The sequence below is a fragment of the Lutra lutra genome, chromosome 4 (assembly GCF_902655055.1).
Source record: "Lutra lutra chromosome 4, mLutLut1.2, whole genome shotgun sequence".
Taxonomy (NCBI): domain Eukaryota; kingdom Metazoa; phylum Chordata; class Mammalia; order Carnivora; family Mustelidae; genus Lutra; species Lutra lutra.
In genome coordinates, this window is record NC_062281.1 from 197,402,280 (window position 1) to 197,418,222 (window position 15,943).

Sequence of the window (15,943 nt, forward strand, 5' to 3'; positions counted from 1 at the left end):
CCTGGGTGGGGCCAGTGCTGGCCCAGCACGTCCCTCGGGGCTGCCCTGCGGTGGCCATGTGCCCCTCACCGGCGGCCTAGATGCTCAGCCTCTGTCGCAGGGTCTGTGGGAACTTAGGGGCCATGGGAGGCAGAGGGGGGTGCAGAGCCCGGGCCTGGGCTCTGAAGGCCCAGAAAGGGGCTGGGCCCGGGCAGGGTGAGGGCAGCCCCCTCTGCTGAGTGTGAGGGAGCCCTCCTTTCCGTGGGGACCCCAGAGTCAGGCAGCAGGGGCCGCGTGGGTTGTGGGGGTGCGGGAGCTGTTCCTGTCAGTCCCAGAGGGACTCAGGGTGATAGGAGCCCAGGGCCTAGCGGGCTTCCCCCGGACAGAGGCCGCCGCAGGAGGGCAGAGGGGAAGGCTGTGGGGAGCTCCTCCCCTCCCAGTAGGACAGACTCCTCAGCCCGCTCCCCTATTCCCCCCACCCCAGCCGCCAAGGACAGATCCCAGCAGTGGACTAGGGGCCTGTGGGGCAGAGGCAAGGGCGTTGCGAAGGAGCGACAGGGGGGCACCCGGGGGCTGGGGCCGCCGGATCCGCAGCCGAGGCGTTTGTAACAAAGTAGCCTTTATAGGTCCCGCGGGGGCGCCGGCGGCTGCCCGCTAGGAGCCGCGGAGCCCCGCGCTCTTGCGCTCCGTCGCCAGCCCCGGGGAGGGCTCTCGCGCCGGGTCCCCACCGCCCGCGCGCGGCCGTTCGGCCCCGGGCTCCCCGCTCTGGGCGCCGTCGGGGCCAGGGCCGGGCGGTCGGGGCCGCCTCTGCGCCGAGGGCGGCCGCCTGTGCGCGCCTCCGGGGCTCCCGGGCAGCGCGGGCCTGCGCGCGCCCGGCCTGTCGACGGCGCGGGGCTGAGGTGGCGCCGAGCAGTCGGCCTCGCCCGCTGGCCGTGGGGGCGGCGGGCGGCGGGCGCTGCGGGGGCCCCCCAGGCGCGGCCACAGGTCCGCCTCGCCGTTGTGCAGGAGCGCGAAGCGGCGCTGGGAGAGCAGAGGCAGCATCTTCTGGTTGCGCAAGCTCTTCTGAAAGGTCTCGATGGCCAGGTCTGGGGGCGGCGGGGGAGGGGGTGAGCGGGGGCATTGGCTGCGGGGACGTGGGAGCGGCGGGGACTCAGCGCCCCCTCCCCCAGCGTCACGCCCCCTCCCCCAGTGGGGTGGAGGTTCTGAGGCCAGGCGGAGTTGCCGGTGAGAGAGCCGAGGGGCGGGACCAGCTGGGGACGAGGTGTGGCCGGCACCGAGGTGGTGGGGAGGGTGGGCAGGGACGCCCTTCTAACGCGGGGCCGAGCAGAGGGTGCGGTGTCCACGTAGGTCCTCTGGATGTTGGAGAACTAGGTTTGCGGGCATGTGAATTTGGGGAGGGTGGACTGGCGCACCCACAGCTGGGCAAGCAGGGAGGGGCCTGTTTGAGGGTCTGGGGGTTGCAAAGGCCTCACCCAGCGTCTCCATGACCACGCCTGGTATCACCTCCTTCAGGACTTCACAGTTGGTGTGCAGGGCGGGGTTGGAGTTCATCTCCAGCAGCCACACCTGGGTCCAACGCTGGTTAGCATCGTCCCCACACATCACTTGGCCCAGGGAAGGCTAAAGCCTTGGTCCCCATTAAGGCGAGTGATCCTGGGGAGCCCCTTTTCTGTGGCCTCACTCCTCCTATTTGCCCAAGGAGCCAAGGCTCTGAGGGTCTGGCTCTGGGGGGTCACTGCTCCAGCTGCAGGAGCTCGGCAGGGGTGGCAGAGTCTGACTGCGACCCTGGCGCATGGGCTTGCCTGCGGGCTCAGGATAGGCACTGGTGGCCCCTGCGTACCAAACCCCACTGGTCCCAGGAAACTGAAGAAGTACCTTGAAGTTCTCATCGATCAAGAAGTCACAGCCGATGAGGTCAAAGTAGCCCAGCTTGCGGTGCAGCTTGGACTTGACAGCCTGGAAGCAGTGCGCCATGATCTGCTGCATCCGCTTCTGGGGGACAGGGAGGGGTGACATCCAGTCACCCCCTGGTTGCATCTCCCAGGCCTGAGCAGCTACAACCACAGCCCTCACCTGCACTCCCACCTCTGTCCTGCCCAGCTCTCTCCTGTACCCTCACCTGTGCTCCCACCTGCGCCGCTACTCACACTCTCACACTGAGTCACAGGCTCACAGCAAGAAACTCATTCACTCTTGTTTTATTCTCTCAGCAAACATGTGGAGCTGCTCCTTCATGGCAGGGACTGGGGTACCAGAGTGAAGAGAACTTTGAGCAGCTCACTCACAGCAGGAGAGAGAGAAAACAAACGCGACATGTAAATACACAAATACGCATGTATATTTTGTGCAGCCGAAGTGCTGATAAAGAAAACGAAGCCGGGTTGGGGGCTTCTGGGGTGGTGGTTGCAAAAAAGGGTGTGGGTGTTGGGCCCCAGTGAGGAAATAGTGAGCGGACTTTGGACTGAATGGAAGGTCTGTGGGATAGGGGTGGGGAGTTTGGGGGAAGGGCAGCAGCTGTGAGTGCGAGTGTGTCGAGTGTGTCGAGGTGTTGGGGGAAGAGAGCAAGGCTGCCACCATGGCTGCAGCGAGCCGGAGGGCAGCAGGGAGTGAGTGCCTCCTGGCTGCTCTGCTGAGAGAAATGGAGGGCGATGAGGGAGTTGCTGGGCAGGTGGAGGTACTAGGCTGGGTTCTGAATGTATTTTGATGTAGAGCTGACCTGACTGGTTTATGAATGGGTTATGAGTTGTGAAAGAGCTATCCTTAAGTCTTTGGTCTAAAACTCTGCAGGGATGAAGCCCCCATCACTGAGAAGAGGAGGAGAACAATGGAGTCTGAGATGTTTAAGAGCTTGCAGATGGGTGTTGATAAGCTCTGGGATATAAGGCATCTGGTCAGGGCCAGATGTTTAACTGTGAAGCCAGGAGACTTTCATTACCAGTGGTGCTGATAAAGAGCAGAGCCCTGGGACTCCAGAGAGCAGTAGTTGGGATGTGGGGGGCCCAGAACAGGGTGCCAAGAGGGAGTGGGCAAGGCCCTGGAAGCCAGAGGGAGAAAACACCAGGGAATGAACAGCTGGTCCAAACTGGCTGACAGATCAGGGAAAACGAAGACTGGGAACTGACCCCTGGGTTTGGCAACAGGGAGGTCACTGGTGACCACAGCGAGCGTCTCAGTGGCAAAAGAAGCCCACTGGATGGGTCATGGATTCAGCACAATGGCGGAGAGGGGACATCTGAAAATAAGTCACCCCATAAAAGGCACCAAACAAAGCAACCTGGCAAAAATAATCAGAATCAACTTTCTCAGAACCCCGGAAACTAACCCAAGGCTTGCAGCAACCTGAGGAGTGTTTGTGAAAGACAAATCTTGAGTCTTGGTAAGAAGACCAAGGCCTGTAGAATTTTAACTTGCCTTGGTTTTATTCCTTCTTCCCACCTTGGGATCTCTCTGCTGGCCTCCCCAGAAGACCTCGCTTGAAAGGAACTAAAGGAAAATATGAGCATGATACCCTTCCAAATAGAGAATATCAGTGAAGGGATGGGTGTTATAAAAGGAAACCACACAGAAATTCTGGATTTGAAAAGCATAGTAAATAAAAAATGAAATTCAAGGGGCTTAACAGTTGTTCGAAGACAGGTCAACCGAGATTATCCAGTCAGAGGAACATTAAAAAGGGAATTGAGAAAAAAGAAACGAAGCTACAGAGGCTGCTGAGACACCATCAAGCAGACCAGCGCGTGTGATGGGAGTCCCAGGAGGAGAAGGGAGTAAGAGGCAGGAAGAATAGTTGAAGAAATAATGATACAAAACTTCCCAAACTTGATTAAAAAAAAAAAAAGTCTACACACCCAAGAAGTCACCAAGTAGGATAAACTCAAAGAGATCCAGCGTATCATAAGCGAACTTTCAAAAGACAAAGAGAGAATGTTGAAATCAAGAGAGCAGTGATGAGTCATAAGGGGTCCTTGATAGGATTCACAGCCAAATTCTCATCAGAAACCATGGGTTCCAGAACATATTCAAATGCTGAAAGGAAAAACTGTCAACCAAGAATTCTCTATCCGACGGGCACACAATGTATGCAGCTGTAATCTGTGAAAAGAACAGCATAAAGGGAGGGAAAGAACTATCTAGGAACAAGGGTTTTTGTGTGTGTGTTTTTTTTAAATGTTTGTTTATTTGATAGACAGAGATCACAAGGAGGCAGAGAGGCAGGCAGAGAGAGAGGAGGAAGCAGGCTCTCTGCCGAGAAGAGAGCCCGATGTGGGGCTTGATCCCAGGACCCTGGGATCATGACCTGAGCTGAAGGCAGAGGCTTTAACCCACTGAGCCACCCAGGTGCCCCTTGTGTGTTTTTTTTTAATACTATGGAAATCAACTTGGTATTAGTCCAAACTAAATTATTATAGATTAAGAGGTTAATGGTAATCCTCAGGGCAACAGCAAAGAAAATAATTCAAAAACATATAATAAAAGAAATGACAGTAGATATGATACACTAGGAAATATGTGTTTAATACAAAAGGAGGCAGTAATGGAGGAATTGAGAAGCAAAATAGATACGACATGTAGAAAACAAATAGAAAAGTAGATGTAAGTCCTACCTACCAGTAACTGTATCAAATGTAAATGGATTAAACTTTATAATTACATAACAGAGATGGGCAGAATGCATTAAAAAACACAACCCTTGATATCCTGTCTATAAGAGACTCACTTTTTTTTATTCAAAGACACAGGCTGAAAGTGAAAGGATGGAAAGAGGGTATATCATGCAAACAGTATCAAAAGAGCCGGAATGACTATACTGATATAGATTTTAAGACAAAATAAGAAAATAATTTTTTTTTTTTAAAAGATTTTATTTAGGGACACCTGGGTGGCTCAGTTGGTTGGACGACTGCCTTCGGCTCAGGTCATGATCCCGGAGTCCCGGGATCGAGTCCCGCATCGGGCTCCCAGCTCCATGGGGAGTCTGCTTCTCCCTCTGACCTTCTCCTCACTCATGCTCTCTCTCACTGTCTCTCTCAAATAAATAAATAAATAAATAAAATCTTTAAAAAAAAAAGATTTTATTTATTTATTTGACAGAGAGAGATCACAAGTAGGCAGAGAGGCAGGCAGAGAGAGAGGAGGAAGCAGGCTCCCTGCTGAGCAGAGAGCCCGATTCGGAGCTCGATCCCAGGACCCTGAGATCATGACCCGAGCCGAAGGCAGCGGCTTAACCCACTGAGCCACCCAGGCGCCCCAAGAAAATAAATTTTAAGACAAAAATTTTTTCTAGAGAAGGAAAAGGACTCTGTATAATAATAGATCCAGAAGATGTAATAATTTAAACACCCGTGCACCTAACAACAGATCCTCAACATACATGAAGGGAAAACAGAACTGAAGGGCAAAACAGACAATTTAACAGCAGCAGTTGGAGACTTCAATACCACACTTTCAACGTTGGGTAGAATAATTAGACCAAAGATCAACAAGGAAACAGAAGACTCAAACGACACTATAATGTAAGCAGACTCCAGACATCCGCAACAGCAGAGTGTGCGCTGTGTGTGTCCTTCTCAAGTGAACATGGAACATTCTCCAGGGCGGACAAAATGTTAGGACAGAAAGCAAGTTTCCATAATTATGAAAAGGTTCAAAACATACAAAGTATGTTCTCTGACCACAGTGAAATGAAATTAAAAATCTGCGAGAAGGAAAATTGGAAAATTCACAAGTTTGTGGAAATTAAACAGCACACCCCTTAGCAACAAATGAAATGAAGGTAGAACATAGAGTCTTATGCATTGTGGTAAAATCAGTGCTTGGGGGGAATTTATGGCGGTAAACACCTATAAAAAAACAGGAAGAAAGACCTCAGATCGATAACCTAGACTTAAACCTTAATAAACTAGAAAAAGAGGAGAAAATCCAAAGAAAGAAAAATTATGGGTATAAATGGACGAGAGAATAGAGAACAGCAAAGAAAATAAATGAAACCAAAAGCTGGTTCATTGAAAAGATTGACAAAATGGACAAACTCATAGCTAGATTGACTGAGAAAATGGAGAAAAGACTCAAGAAATAAAGGAAGACCTCACGTAGAGATGAAAATAATTATAAAAAGGACTAGGACTCATAGAACTCTATGAGCAGTTTTATTCCCAATCAAATTAGACAACTTGAAAGAAACGCACAAACTAACAGCTCAACCCAATAAGAAACAGAAAATCTGAATCACCTATGACAAGCACAAGTCGAGTCGGTCATTAAAAACCTTCCCACAAAGAAAAGGCCAGGATCAGGTGGCTTCACTGGAGAAGTCTTCTAAATATTTAGAGAATTAACACAAACTCTTCACAAACTTTCCAAAAAAGAAGAGAAACACATCCCAAGCATGCAAGAGAGTGCTACAGACCAGTATGGCTGGTGTGTGTAGACACAGACACAGTCGTTGAAGTGCCAGCAAACCACATCCAGCAGCGTGCTCGCACGTTAGCAGATCACATCTGAGTGTGATTTACGCCAAAATGCGGGAGCGATTCTGTGCATGAAAACCAGTCGGTGTAACACACCACACTCGCAGAGTGAAGGAAATAGCAGCTGTCAGAACAGCGTACCCTGGCTCGCACATCAATGGAATGGAATTGATAGAAATTCTAGAGAAGGGGCGCCTGGGTGGCTCAGGGGGTTAAAGCCTCTGCCTCAGGCTTTAAAGGTCCTGGGATCGAGCCCTGCATCATCGGGCTCTCTGCTCAGCAGGGAGCCTGCTTCCTTTTCTCTCTGCTGGCCTCTCTGCCTACTTGTGATCTCTGTCTGTCAGATAAATAAATAAAATCTTAAAAAAAAAATTCTAGAGAAACCCAGACCTATCTGACCAGTCGACTGTCAACAGTATGCCAAAAACAGTGTCCTTGACCGCGGTGCTAAGAAAGCTGGACATCCACACACAGAAGAATGAGGGTGGACCCCTCCCATCGTACACAAAAATTAACTCAAAAGGGAGCAGTGGCCTCACTGTAAGAGCCAAGGTGATAAAACTGAGAAGAAAACACAGGTACAAATCTCTGCGACTTTGGATTTGGAAATGGATCCTTAGATATGACATTGAAGGCATGAGTAACAAAGAAAAAATAGATGAATTGGATTCCCTCAAAATCAAAAATTTTGGTGCAAGAAAGAGGACATTATCAAAAAAGTGAAAAGACAATTCACAGAACGGGGGAAAATACGCGCAAGTCATGTTATTTGATAAGGGTCTAAGTATCCAGAACACGCAAAAACTCTTAGACCCACAGATGGCCAATAAGCGCGTGAGAGGATGCCCAACGTTATTCATCATTAAGGAAATGTAAATCAAAACCACGATGAGATACCACTTCGCACCCACTGGATGACTTTAAAAAAAAAAGAAGGAAAAGGAACAGTGTTTGTGAGAATATGGAGAAATTGGACCCTTCCGCATCGCTGGTGGGAGTGTGGCGTGTTGCAGGCCCCGTGGCGCACAGTGGGCCGTTCCTCGACAAGTTCAACGTTCGTTACCGCGCGACGCACACGGCATTCCGACTGCACTCCTGAGGGAACTGAAAATGTGTCCGTGCAGAACCTTGCGCATGAATATTCACAGCAGCATTACTCATGACAGACAAAAAGTGGGAATAACCCACATCCACTGGTAACAAATGTTTATGCAAAGAAACTGTAACCCTACAGTGAGATCTTCCTGAGTCACAGACAGGAATGAGGGATGCCACACGCAGGAAAGGCCATGATGACTCCATTATTACGAAATGTCCAGAATAGGGTAATCTGTGGGGACAGGCATGGTCACCAAGAGCCAGGGGACGTGATGAGGAGTGACTGTTGATGGGTGTGGCTGTTTCTGTTTGAAGAACCAGGTGGTGATCATTCCACAACTTTATGAATAAACTAAACCCCCTGAACTGTACAGCTTAAAGTAGAGAACTCCGTGTGAGGTGAGCCATTAAAGAGTGAGAGAGAGAGGGAGAGACAGGGAGAGGGGGAGGGAGGGAGAGGGAAGGGAAGGGAGGGAGGGAGGGAGAGGAAGGGAGAGGGCAAGGGGGAGAGATTGGGAGGAGGGAGGGAGAGGGAAGGGGAGGCAGAGAGGGAGGGGGTAACTAGCCCCCCTCCCAGTGGCCAGCTGCCACACTCACTGCTTAGATGCACACGCACGTGACACACACTTTAGTGCGGACACACTTCCCAGGAAGGTGTGAGCACCTTGCGCCCAGCGCCCCCCACTGTGAGGGGTCTTAACCCTTAGCCCCAGCCCCACAGGCTGGTGTCGGGAGGGGCGCACGGACCGTGAAGGTGGTGAAGACCCAGTCTCTGGGGAGCCCCTTGATCTTCCTGAATCTGTCGTTGATGTGGCGGTTAAGCCGGTCCATGCTCCATACCGTGTCCTCCTTGAGCAGCACATACAGGGGGTTCTTCTTCTGCATGAACTGGGGGCAGTGTGGTACCTGCAGACCACCACTCCCGAACACCCCGAGGCTCTGCCCCCGCTGAGGGCCCCCGCAGAGAGCCCCCCCCACCGCCGCTACCCCAGCTACCCGGCAAGCCCTGCTGAGACCCTCTCAACCGTCAAGTGTCCCCCCGATTCTCGTGGAAGGCCCCCACGCAGACCCTGTCACGGAGACCTCTGCGCACAGGGTCTCTCCACGGAGGTCCTCACGGAGACCCCTCCCCACGGATTTCCCACGCCAGCCGTGGTCCCGCCCCTATCAGGCTCCGCCTCCACCTGTCGCCCTTGACCTTCCACCCTTCCCCTTTGTGGCCATGGGCTCACCTCTACCTCCCCAGGTCCAGCCCCTCCCTAATCGTGCCCAGGGCCGTGCTCCATCCATGAACCCATCTCCCCAGAGCGGGGCTGGCATCCAGTGGCCTCTCCCCATCAAAGCGAGTGGGCCGCCTCTGGGCCTGAGCGTCAGTCCACAGCTGAACTCCCTTCTGTGTGCCGAGCAGCGATCTTGTACCAAGGCTGCAGAGGGGGCCCTCATCTGTGGGGTCCCCTTACCTGGTTGGTCAGGTGGCCGCTGAGGTCGCTGGAATGAGGGTCATACAGGCTGAGGGTAAGGCGGGCGTAGCCGTGGCCGAAGAAGACCATGTAGGGCATGGCACAGGCGATGAGCAGGTAGGAGCGCACGTCGAACTTCTTCCCATCGAGCAGCAGTGGGTTCTGGATGTACCTGGGGACACATGGGGGCTGAGGGCATGGCCAGCCTAGTCTGTGTCCCCTGGTCCCCTCCTGGGCCCAGACCAGTTCCTCAGCACCACTTGTCCCAGGTGTCTGTGGGCTCTCTCTTCTGAGGGGACATTTCTGAGCCTGGCCCCAACCCTCAGCCCGTGCACGTGTCTGGGGTGCCCCGCCCCTCCCAAGGCAGTCCCCCCACCCCCCAGGGCAATTTTCACTAGGATTCCTGAGCGTGGGAGTAGATTGGGCCCCTGTGGGCAGGGAAGACTTCCTGGAGGAGGGAGGGCCGACACTGGGCCTTCAAGGGCGGATGGCCGGGAGGAGACATCCCAAGTGGAAGGAACGGTAGGTCTAAAGACCCCGAGGCCCGAAGGGGGGCGCAGACCGCAGCTGTGGCAGAGTCACCCTGACATGTGGGGAGCTCCAAAGGGAACTTGGGAGCCCAGATTGCTGTTCCTCCACCTCCCGCTGTGAGGCTGAGGGTCTGGATCCCGTCCAGAGGCAGAGGGAGCCAGGGAGGGGTGGTCAGCTCTGCTCCAGGCCTGAAGGCTGGGGCTGGCTGCGCTGGGGATGGGAGACTGGCTGGCCTTCCTGCAGGACAGGACAGAGGGGCAGTGCCCAGGCTGGGGAACGAACCGACCAAGGCTTCCCTGTCTCTACCTCCATGTGCAGGAGCCTCTGTGTGTGGGGTTGGGGTGGAGGGCATCTCCTCTGCAGCCTGGACAAGCTGTGACCACCCCACCTCTGCCAGCTACACAGGGGCCCAGCTGAGGGCACCACAGCTTTCCATGACCGAGGACTCCTCTATGGGCCCTGGGAGCCCCACCAGCTCTCCCAGACGCCAGCGGGGCCCACGGCCAGCCCCACTGTGAACTATGCCCAACACCTCTGCACGACCCGCGCCTGAGGCGCCCTGAACGGCATCTTGCGGTAGATGGGGTCGTCCTCGATGCTCTGGGTCTTGGCTTGCAGGGCAGCGACTTCCTCCTGGTTCCTGAGCAGGAAGATGCCTTTGCCCTGGTTGCAGGCAGTGGGCTTGCAGATCCAGATGTGATTTCCTGTAGGAAGAGCCCCGAACTCCGGGCTAGCCCCGCCCCGCCCCCGCCCCGCCCCCGCCCCGCCCACGCCCAGTCAGGCCTGGCCACGCCCAGGAGTGGCCACGGCCACGCCCCCCGACCATGGTCCCGCCCCTTACCAGGCTCCGCCTCCACAAGGCCCAGCCTTGACCCTCCACCCATCGCCCACCTGGCTCCACCCCTTCACCCCTCCATGGCCACGCCCCCCTCGCCTTGTAAGGCCCGGCCCCGCCCCAAGCGTGCCGGGTTCTTGGTCCATCCCTGAACCCATCTCCCAGAGCAGGCCGGGCGTCCAGTGGCCTCTCACCGTCAAAGAGAGTGAAGAAAGCCTCTCTCTCGTCCCTGATGTCCAGACGGTATGTCTCTGGGAAAAATTCTTCCATTTTCAGGACCCTGGGGGAGCAGGGAGGTGGGGAGGACACAGGGAGGGCTGTCCCCTCCCCCCAGGCTAGGCCAGCGAGCCTTTCTAGGGGACTGACCTGGGGGCAGCTGGAGGACAGTGTCCACTGGAAAGCTGGTTGCCTCTGTCCCCCAGCACCAGCTGTTCCTTCTGCACCTTCTGTCCCCTTGCCAGGAGCACTCTTTTCTGGGTCCTCACACACCTGGCTTCTTTGCAGGCTGCATCACCCATGCCCTGCCCCTCTCCCACCGCACCACTGTGCGCCAACGGTTCTGAGCTGTGTCCCCAGGCATGCACTGAGTGGTCTGTACGGGCCCCTGGACACCCCGGCCTAGTCCACCCGTCTTCCCCTGGCTGGGGGCTGCCCTCTAATCCCTCTTTGTCAACAACCAGGCCTTCGATTTAGGGTGGAATGGCTCCTTCCAGCAGGGCTGCAGGAGGCCCCTGGGCTGGGCCACGTGAGCTCAAGGGCAGATGCTGTGACCTCTCTAGATCTGTACCCCAGAGGGAGGGCCTGGCCTGAGCGGCTGCCCAGTAGTGTGCGGAGAACAGATGGTGGGTGTTTGGAGAAGAGAAGAGGTGGGGTGTGGGTCGGTGTGTGGTTGGATAAATGGATTTTGGGTGGAAGTAGATGCATGGGCAGGTGGCCCCGTGCAGAGACGGACACTGGAAGGGAGTGGATTAGAGTTGCTGACACGGGTAGGGTCGGGGTGGAAGGCTGGACATGTGGATGTGAAGGGGATGTCCCGGGTGAGCGGGTGGGCTGCCTGCCTGGTTGGGGGTGCGGCGAGTGGGAAGACAGATGGCGCACAGCTGGGGGGGGCAGACGGGCAGGTGAGGGGAGGGCAGCAGGGTGAGTAGGCTGAGTGGCTCAGGCACTGGGGCACGGTGGGTGGGAGGGGAGCAGATGGACAGCGGTGTGGGAGGGTCTGGGGAACAGGGTGTGGGTAGGTGGGTGGCGGTGGCGTGTGTGTAGATCACTGGCTGGTCCATGAGGGTAGGTGGATGGAGTGGGCGACGTGTGTGGGGGTGCATGGATGTAGGTGAACAGACAGAATGGTGAGTGGACGGGTTCCAGGGAGGGCGGTCGGGACTAGCGACGGACACGCTGGGTGGGCGGGAGTGGGACCTGGAAGAGGGCAGCAGGTGGGATGGGGCATGTGGGTGGCGTCCTGCTCCCCTGAAGCACACACAGCCGTGTGCTGGGTTGACGGCGGGCGCCCGGGGCGGGGGTGGGGTGGGCTTACTTGGCCTGGGCACACAGCGGGGTCTTGTGGGCCGTCTTCACAGCCCTCGCATACTCCCGCAGGGCGCTGAGCAGCCCGATCTTGGTGGTGAGGAGCTTGTTGTTGGGAATCTGGTACAGTAGCTGCTCACCTGGGAGGGGCAGAGTCCTGGCTGGCACGTGGGGCTGGGGGCCAGAGCTCCCCGGGCCGCTGCAGCCACCCAGAGCGGAGGCCTGGGGCATCATGCCACCCCTGGCTCTGGACCAGGAGGCTCTTGCAGGCTGCAGGCCCGAGGCGGGGGCCCTCCCCTGCTACCTTCTCGGAAGCTGTAGTAGTTGTCTCTGCACTTGACCTCACACCACTTCAGCTTGTAGTCCTCACGCCGGCTGTCCTGGATACGCTGCCAGCCCTTGCCCTTGCAGTAGGAGCTGATTCTGTGGGGGCACAGAGGCAGGGGTGACCCTGGGGGCCTTGGGGACCCAGGAGTGGGTGGGCACATGGGTGCGGGGGGACGTGGAGGCGGCAGGCAGCAGGGCCAAGCTTGAGCCCCTCACTCACATGGAGGCCCCATTGTTCCCTCCGATATAGAAGTAGGGCCCCTGCCTGCTGCTGTGCAGCTGCTTCTCCCCCTCCAGCAGGTGCTTTTCCAGGAGAGCCGCCCGAGGCCTGACACTGTCAGTGTTGTCTGAGAGGTCTGTGGGCAGGCGGGGGGTCAGAGGCTCTGGCCTGGCCGGGGCCTTTCCTGTCCCTTGGCCCTGCCCCAAGCACACCTGCGTCTTGTTCCAGCTGGCTTAGCACGTGCAGAAGCTGCTCCTCTTGTTTGCTCCCCATTGGTCTCTCATGGGCCCAGCCTGTGAACAGGGTGGGGTCTGAGGGGTCCGGGGGAGGTGTCCATCCTGAATCTGGCCATCCTGCCCATTTCTAGCAGGCCCTGGGCTGTTCCCTCAGCCACCTGGGCCCATCGCAGCCCAGGCTGGGTCCTGACCGGTGGGCCTGAACCTATCTTGGGCAAGAGGGGAGAGTCATCACCATTTAGGGCCAGACCTGGAGCGGGCAGGGTCCCTGCTTACCGACAGGGCAGGGGCTCTGTGCAGAGGAGGGCTAGGGTGTGAAGCTGGAGCTGGGGGGAGACATGTGCAGGGATGTCCTCAGGAGAGATGGGGTCACAATGTCTATCGTGAGGTCATGGGTGACCTGTATCAGGCAGGGGAGACAGCACCAGGGCTGTCCTGCACAGGGGCTGGGTTCTGGGACAGGCAGGGGCAGTGCCCAGACTGTGGAGAGCAGCTGTGTCCCCTCTCTGTGCCTGTTCAGACCCCGGCTCTGCTGTCCTCTGCACTGTTCCACTGGCCCGAACCCCACACCCTAAGCGCGGCCTTCTCCTGGCCTCTCTCCTAGGGACTGGCTATGTGTGGTTGGCCCATGGGAATGCCTTCCTCGGGGTGGGATGCCCTCCCCAGGGAGGCACTGGCCTGGGCTGGAAGTAGAGCCGGTCCCAGGGCTGCATTCACCTGGCACCCGGGTGTGGCTCCCCCGGAGCCCGGCAGTCCTGGACCGCTTGCCTCTCTTGCCACTGATGTGGGTCCGGTTAGGTGGTCCCCGACGGTGGAGGAAGTGGGTGGGGCTGCGGGCTGTGGGTGCAGGAGCACCAGGGCGGGGGCACCTCTGGGAAGATACCACCCCCAGCCCTCTGTGGGCCCTCTGGGCAGCCCAGGGTCCTAGCCCCAGGGAGGGGCGCCTCCTGGGATCCTGGGCTTGGGCTTCTGCTTGCGGCTGGCTCCTGTCTCTGTGGTGACCGTGGGGCCTGGAGCCCCGTGGACGCAGGGCCATCTGTGCATCCTGTTTATCCCTGGCGAGGTTTTCCCTGCGGGGACCGTCTGTCTGGCATTGCCATGCTTGGCCTTGGTGGTGCCAGCTGTAAGGAGGGTCGCTGTCAGGTCTCTGGGGGACTGGAGGGGCCCCTGGCCCCAAGTGGGTGCCTCCTCAGAGTTGAGGGTGGCACTGTGACATGGGGCTCGGCAGGAAGGTCTCTGGCAACGTCCCCTCTGCTACTCCGGGCCCCGCCCCAAGGATCGTGTCTCCTTTGGAGCATCCTTTCCCATGTGGTCAACTTGGGAACACTTCAGGGAATTGTAGCCATTCTTGGATGGGTCGTTCCCAATCCGCTTGGGAGGTGAGGACTTTCTAGAGGGCTGGGAGAAGATAAGTGGCCAGCACGCTGTGGAGTTGGCAGGACAGAGAAAGACAAACCAGGTGTTGGCAGATCACTTTCCAGAGAGGACAGTTACTTTGCAGACAAACCAGCTGGTCACCCAAGAAACACTTTAGTCCCCCCTTAGGCCAGAGGAGGAATAAACTGGATAGCGGTCAGCATGAGTATGGGAGCTGGGCCAGTGGCCGGGGCAGGGCTGAGGGTGGGCAGAGTGTGGACCACCCAGGGGCCCTCACCCACACCCTGGCCCACCCAGAATGGGAGGGTTCCTGTCCGGGCGCAGTTGGGGGATAGCAGCCTGCAGGAGACAGGGAGAAGGCCTGCCTGTGCACGCGTGGGCTGGAGGACCTCGGTCCCCTCCCACTAGGTTCCCGGAACCCAGCAGCAAGTCCCAGGAGTCCTGCTGGGGTATGGACCGCCCCCAAGGTCCAGACCCTCAGAACCATTCCTCCGGACTCTTGAGTGGCCCCAAGGTCACCGACCCCCCCCAGGTGTGCGTGAGATACCCCCCTACAGATGTGCACAGACACAGACACCGTCACACACATGTGCACAAGAAGTGGAAGAGGGGGAGAGAGGAAGCCAGGCCCTAGAAAGTGCTGGCTTGAGAGTAGAAGACTGGTCGCTCCTGAGAGCAGGTGGGCTGCGGTCAGAGCAAGGGGACACGGAGTACGACAGGGCTACAGGGCCAGCGGGAGTTCAGAGAGACGGTGCAGGAAGGATGCAAAGATGGGAGCAGGAAGGACCTGGAGTTCAGCGGGCAGCTGCTGGGGACCCTGGCGTGGGGCTGGCCCGAGCCCTGAGAGCAGAGGGGCTGGTCAGGGTGCAGCCCAGCTAGTCCCTCTGTGACTCAGTTTCTTTGCCTGTAACTCGAGCAGGAGCAGCATAAAGAGAATTAAATAAGAGAATTAAATAAGGCGTGAGTTCCTGCTTCTTGTCATTCAAGTAACAAAGATTAAGGGGAAAGAAAGAGGGCGCTGGGTGTGCCTGTGGGTGGTGACTGGCTGGCTGGCAGGAGGGGCGTGTGGCGGGGTCAGGCCCCAGGGCCCTGGCCACCTTCTGATCTGGCGCCCGCGCGTTTTGGAGCTCCTCTGAGGGACAGAATTCTAACACAGAAACACAGCTTTCTGCTCACAGACGTTCACGGCACGCGCTCATCGCGGGGGTCACAGGATGGGCGCCCCTTGACCATGAGGGACTGCTCCCAGACCTTCCAGAAGGGCTGTGGAAACGGGGACAGCATGGCCAGGGCAGGGGACAGCTCGAGTTTACAGTAAATTTTGAAATAAACATTTTACCTGGTCAGGTAAAAAGACTGGCAGGAAATGGCACCCCAGGCTGGTGAGAGGAAGACCCAGGTGAACCTGAAGAAAATGTCCAAGAGAAGGAGGAGATGTTGGTGTCCCGCCGTGCATCTTCCCCAGAACACACGCTTGTCGTCTTGGGGTGCTGAGGAGATGCTGACATTGCTCGATGGGCTGGGGCCCGCGGCAGGGTTGGGGCTGTCTGGGAGGATGCCCTCTGTGGGATGGGTCCAGGAGACAGACCTCGTCCTGGGCAAAGGGGCTTGTCCAGAGGAGCCGCCACCCCTAGGAGGTGTGTCCCTCTTGGCCCTATGGTCTATGACCCTCATGCTGTGGCACTGGGGATGTGGGCCCTCCACAGAGGGGGCTCATCTCAGCCACGATGCCCCTTTCCTGACCCTCCTTCGTCTCCCTTCTGCTCCTGGCAGGGTCCTGACAGAACGCACAAGGTCCCTGGTGTCCAGGTTCGGGGGGAAGCACAGGATGGCGGCCACAGCCCTCACATCCAGCAAGGACTCACGCTGGCGGCCTGCCTGTCCCTCTT

At 57.2% G+C, this 15,943-nt stretch overlaps 1 protein-coding gene across 1 annotated transcript; it reads right to left on the reverse strand.

Annotated features, from left to right (window-relative positions):
- Positions 1-336: 336 nt before the first annotated feature.
- On the reverse strand, positions 337-15,743 carry TTLL10 (tubulin tyrosine ligase like 10). The gene is made up of 13 exons (XM_047727648.1): positions 15,394-15,743; positions 13,395-13,798; positions 12,654-12,734; positions 12,442-12,577; positions 12,199-12,317; positions 11,905-12,034; positions 10,565-10,650; positions 10,068-10,239; positions 9,005-9,176; positions 8,292-8,432; positions 1,855-1,971; positions 1,452-1,545; positions 337-1,064 (listed from the first exon to the last, which is right to left on the reverse strand). The coding sequence occupies exons 1-13, from the start codon at positions 15,726-15,728 to the stop codon at positions 634-636; spliced, it is 2,418 nt and encodes an 805-aa protein (XP_047583604.1). The 5' UTR covers positions 15,729-15,743; the 3' UTR covers positions 337-633.
- Between the last annotated feature and the right edge of the window lie 200 nt (positions 15,744-15,943).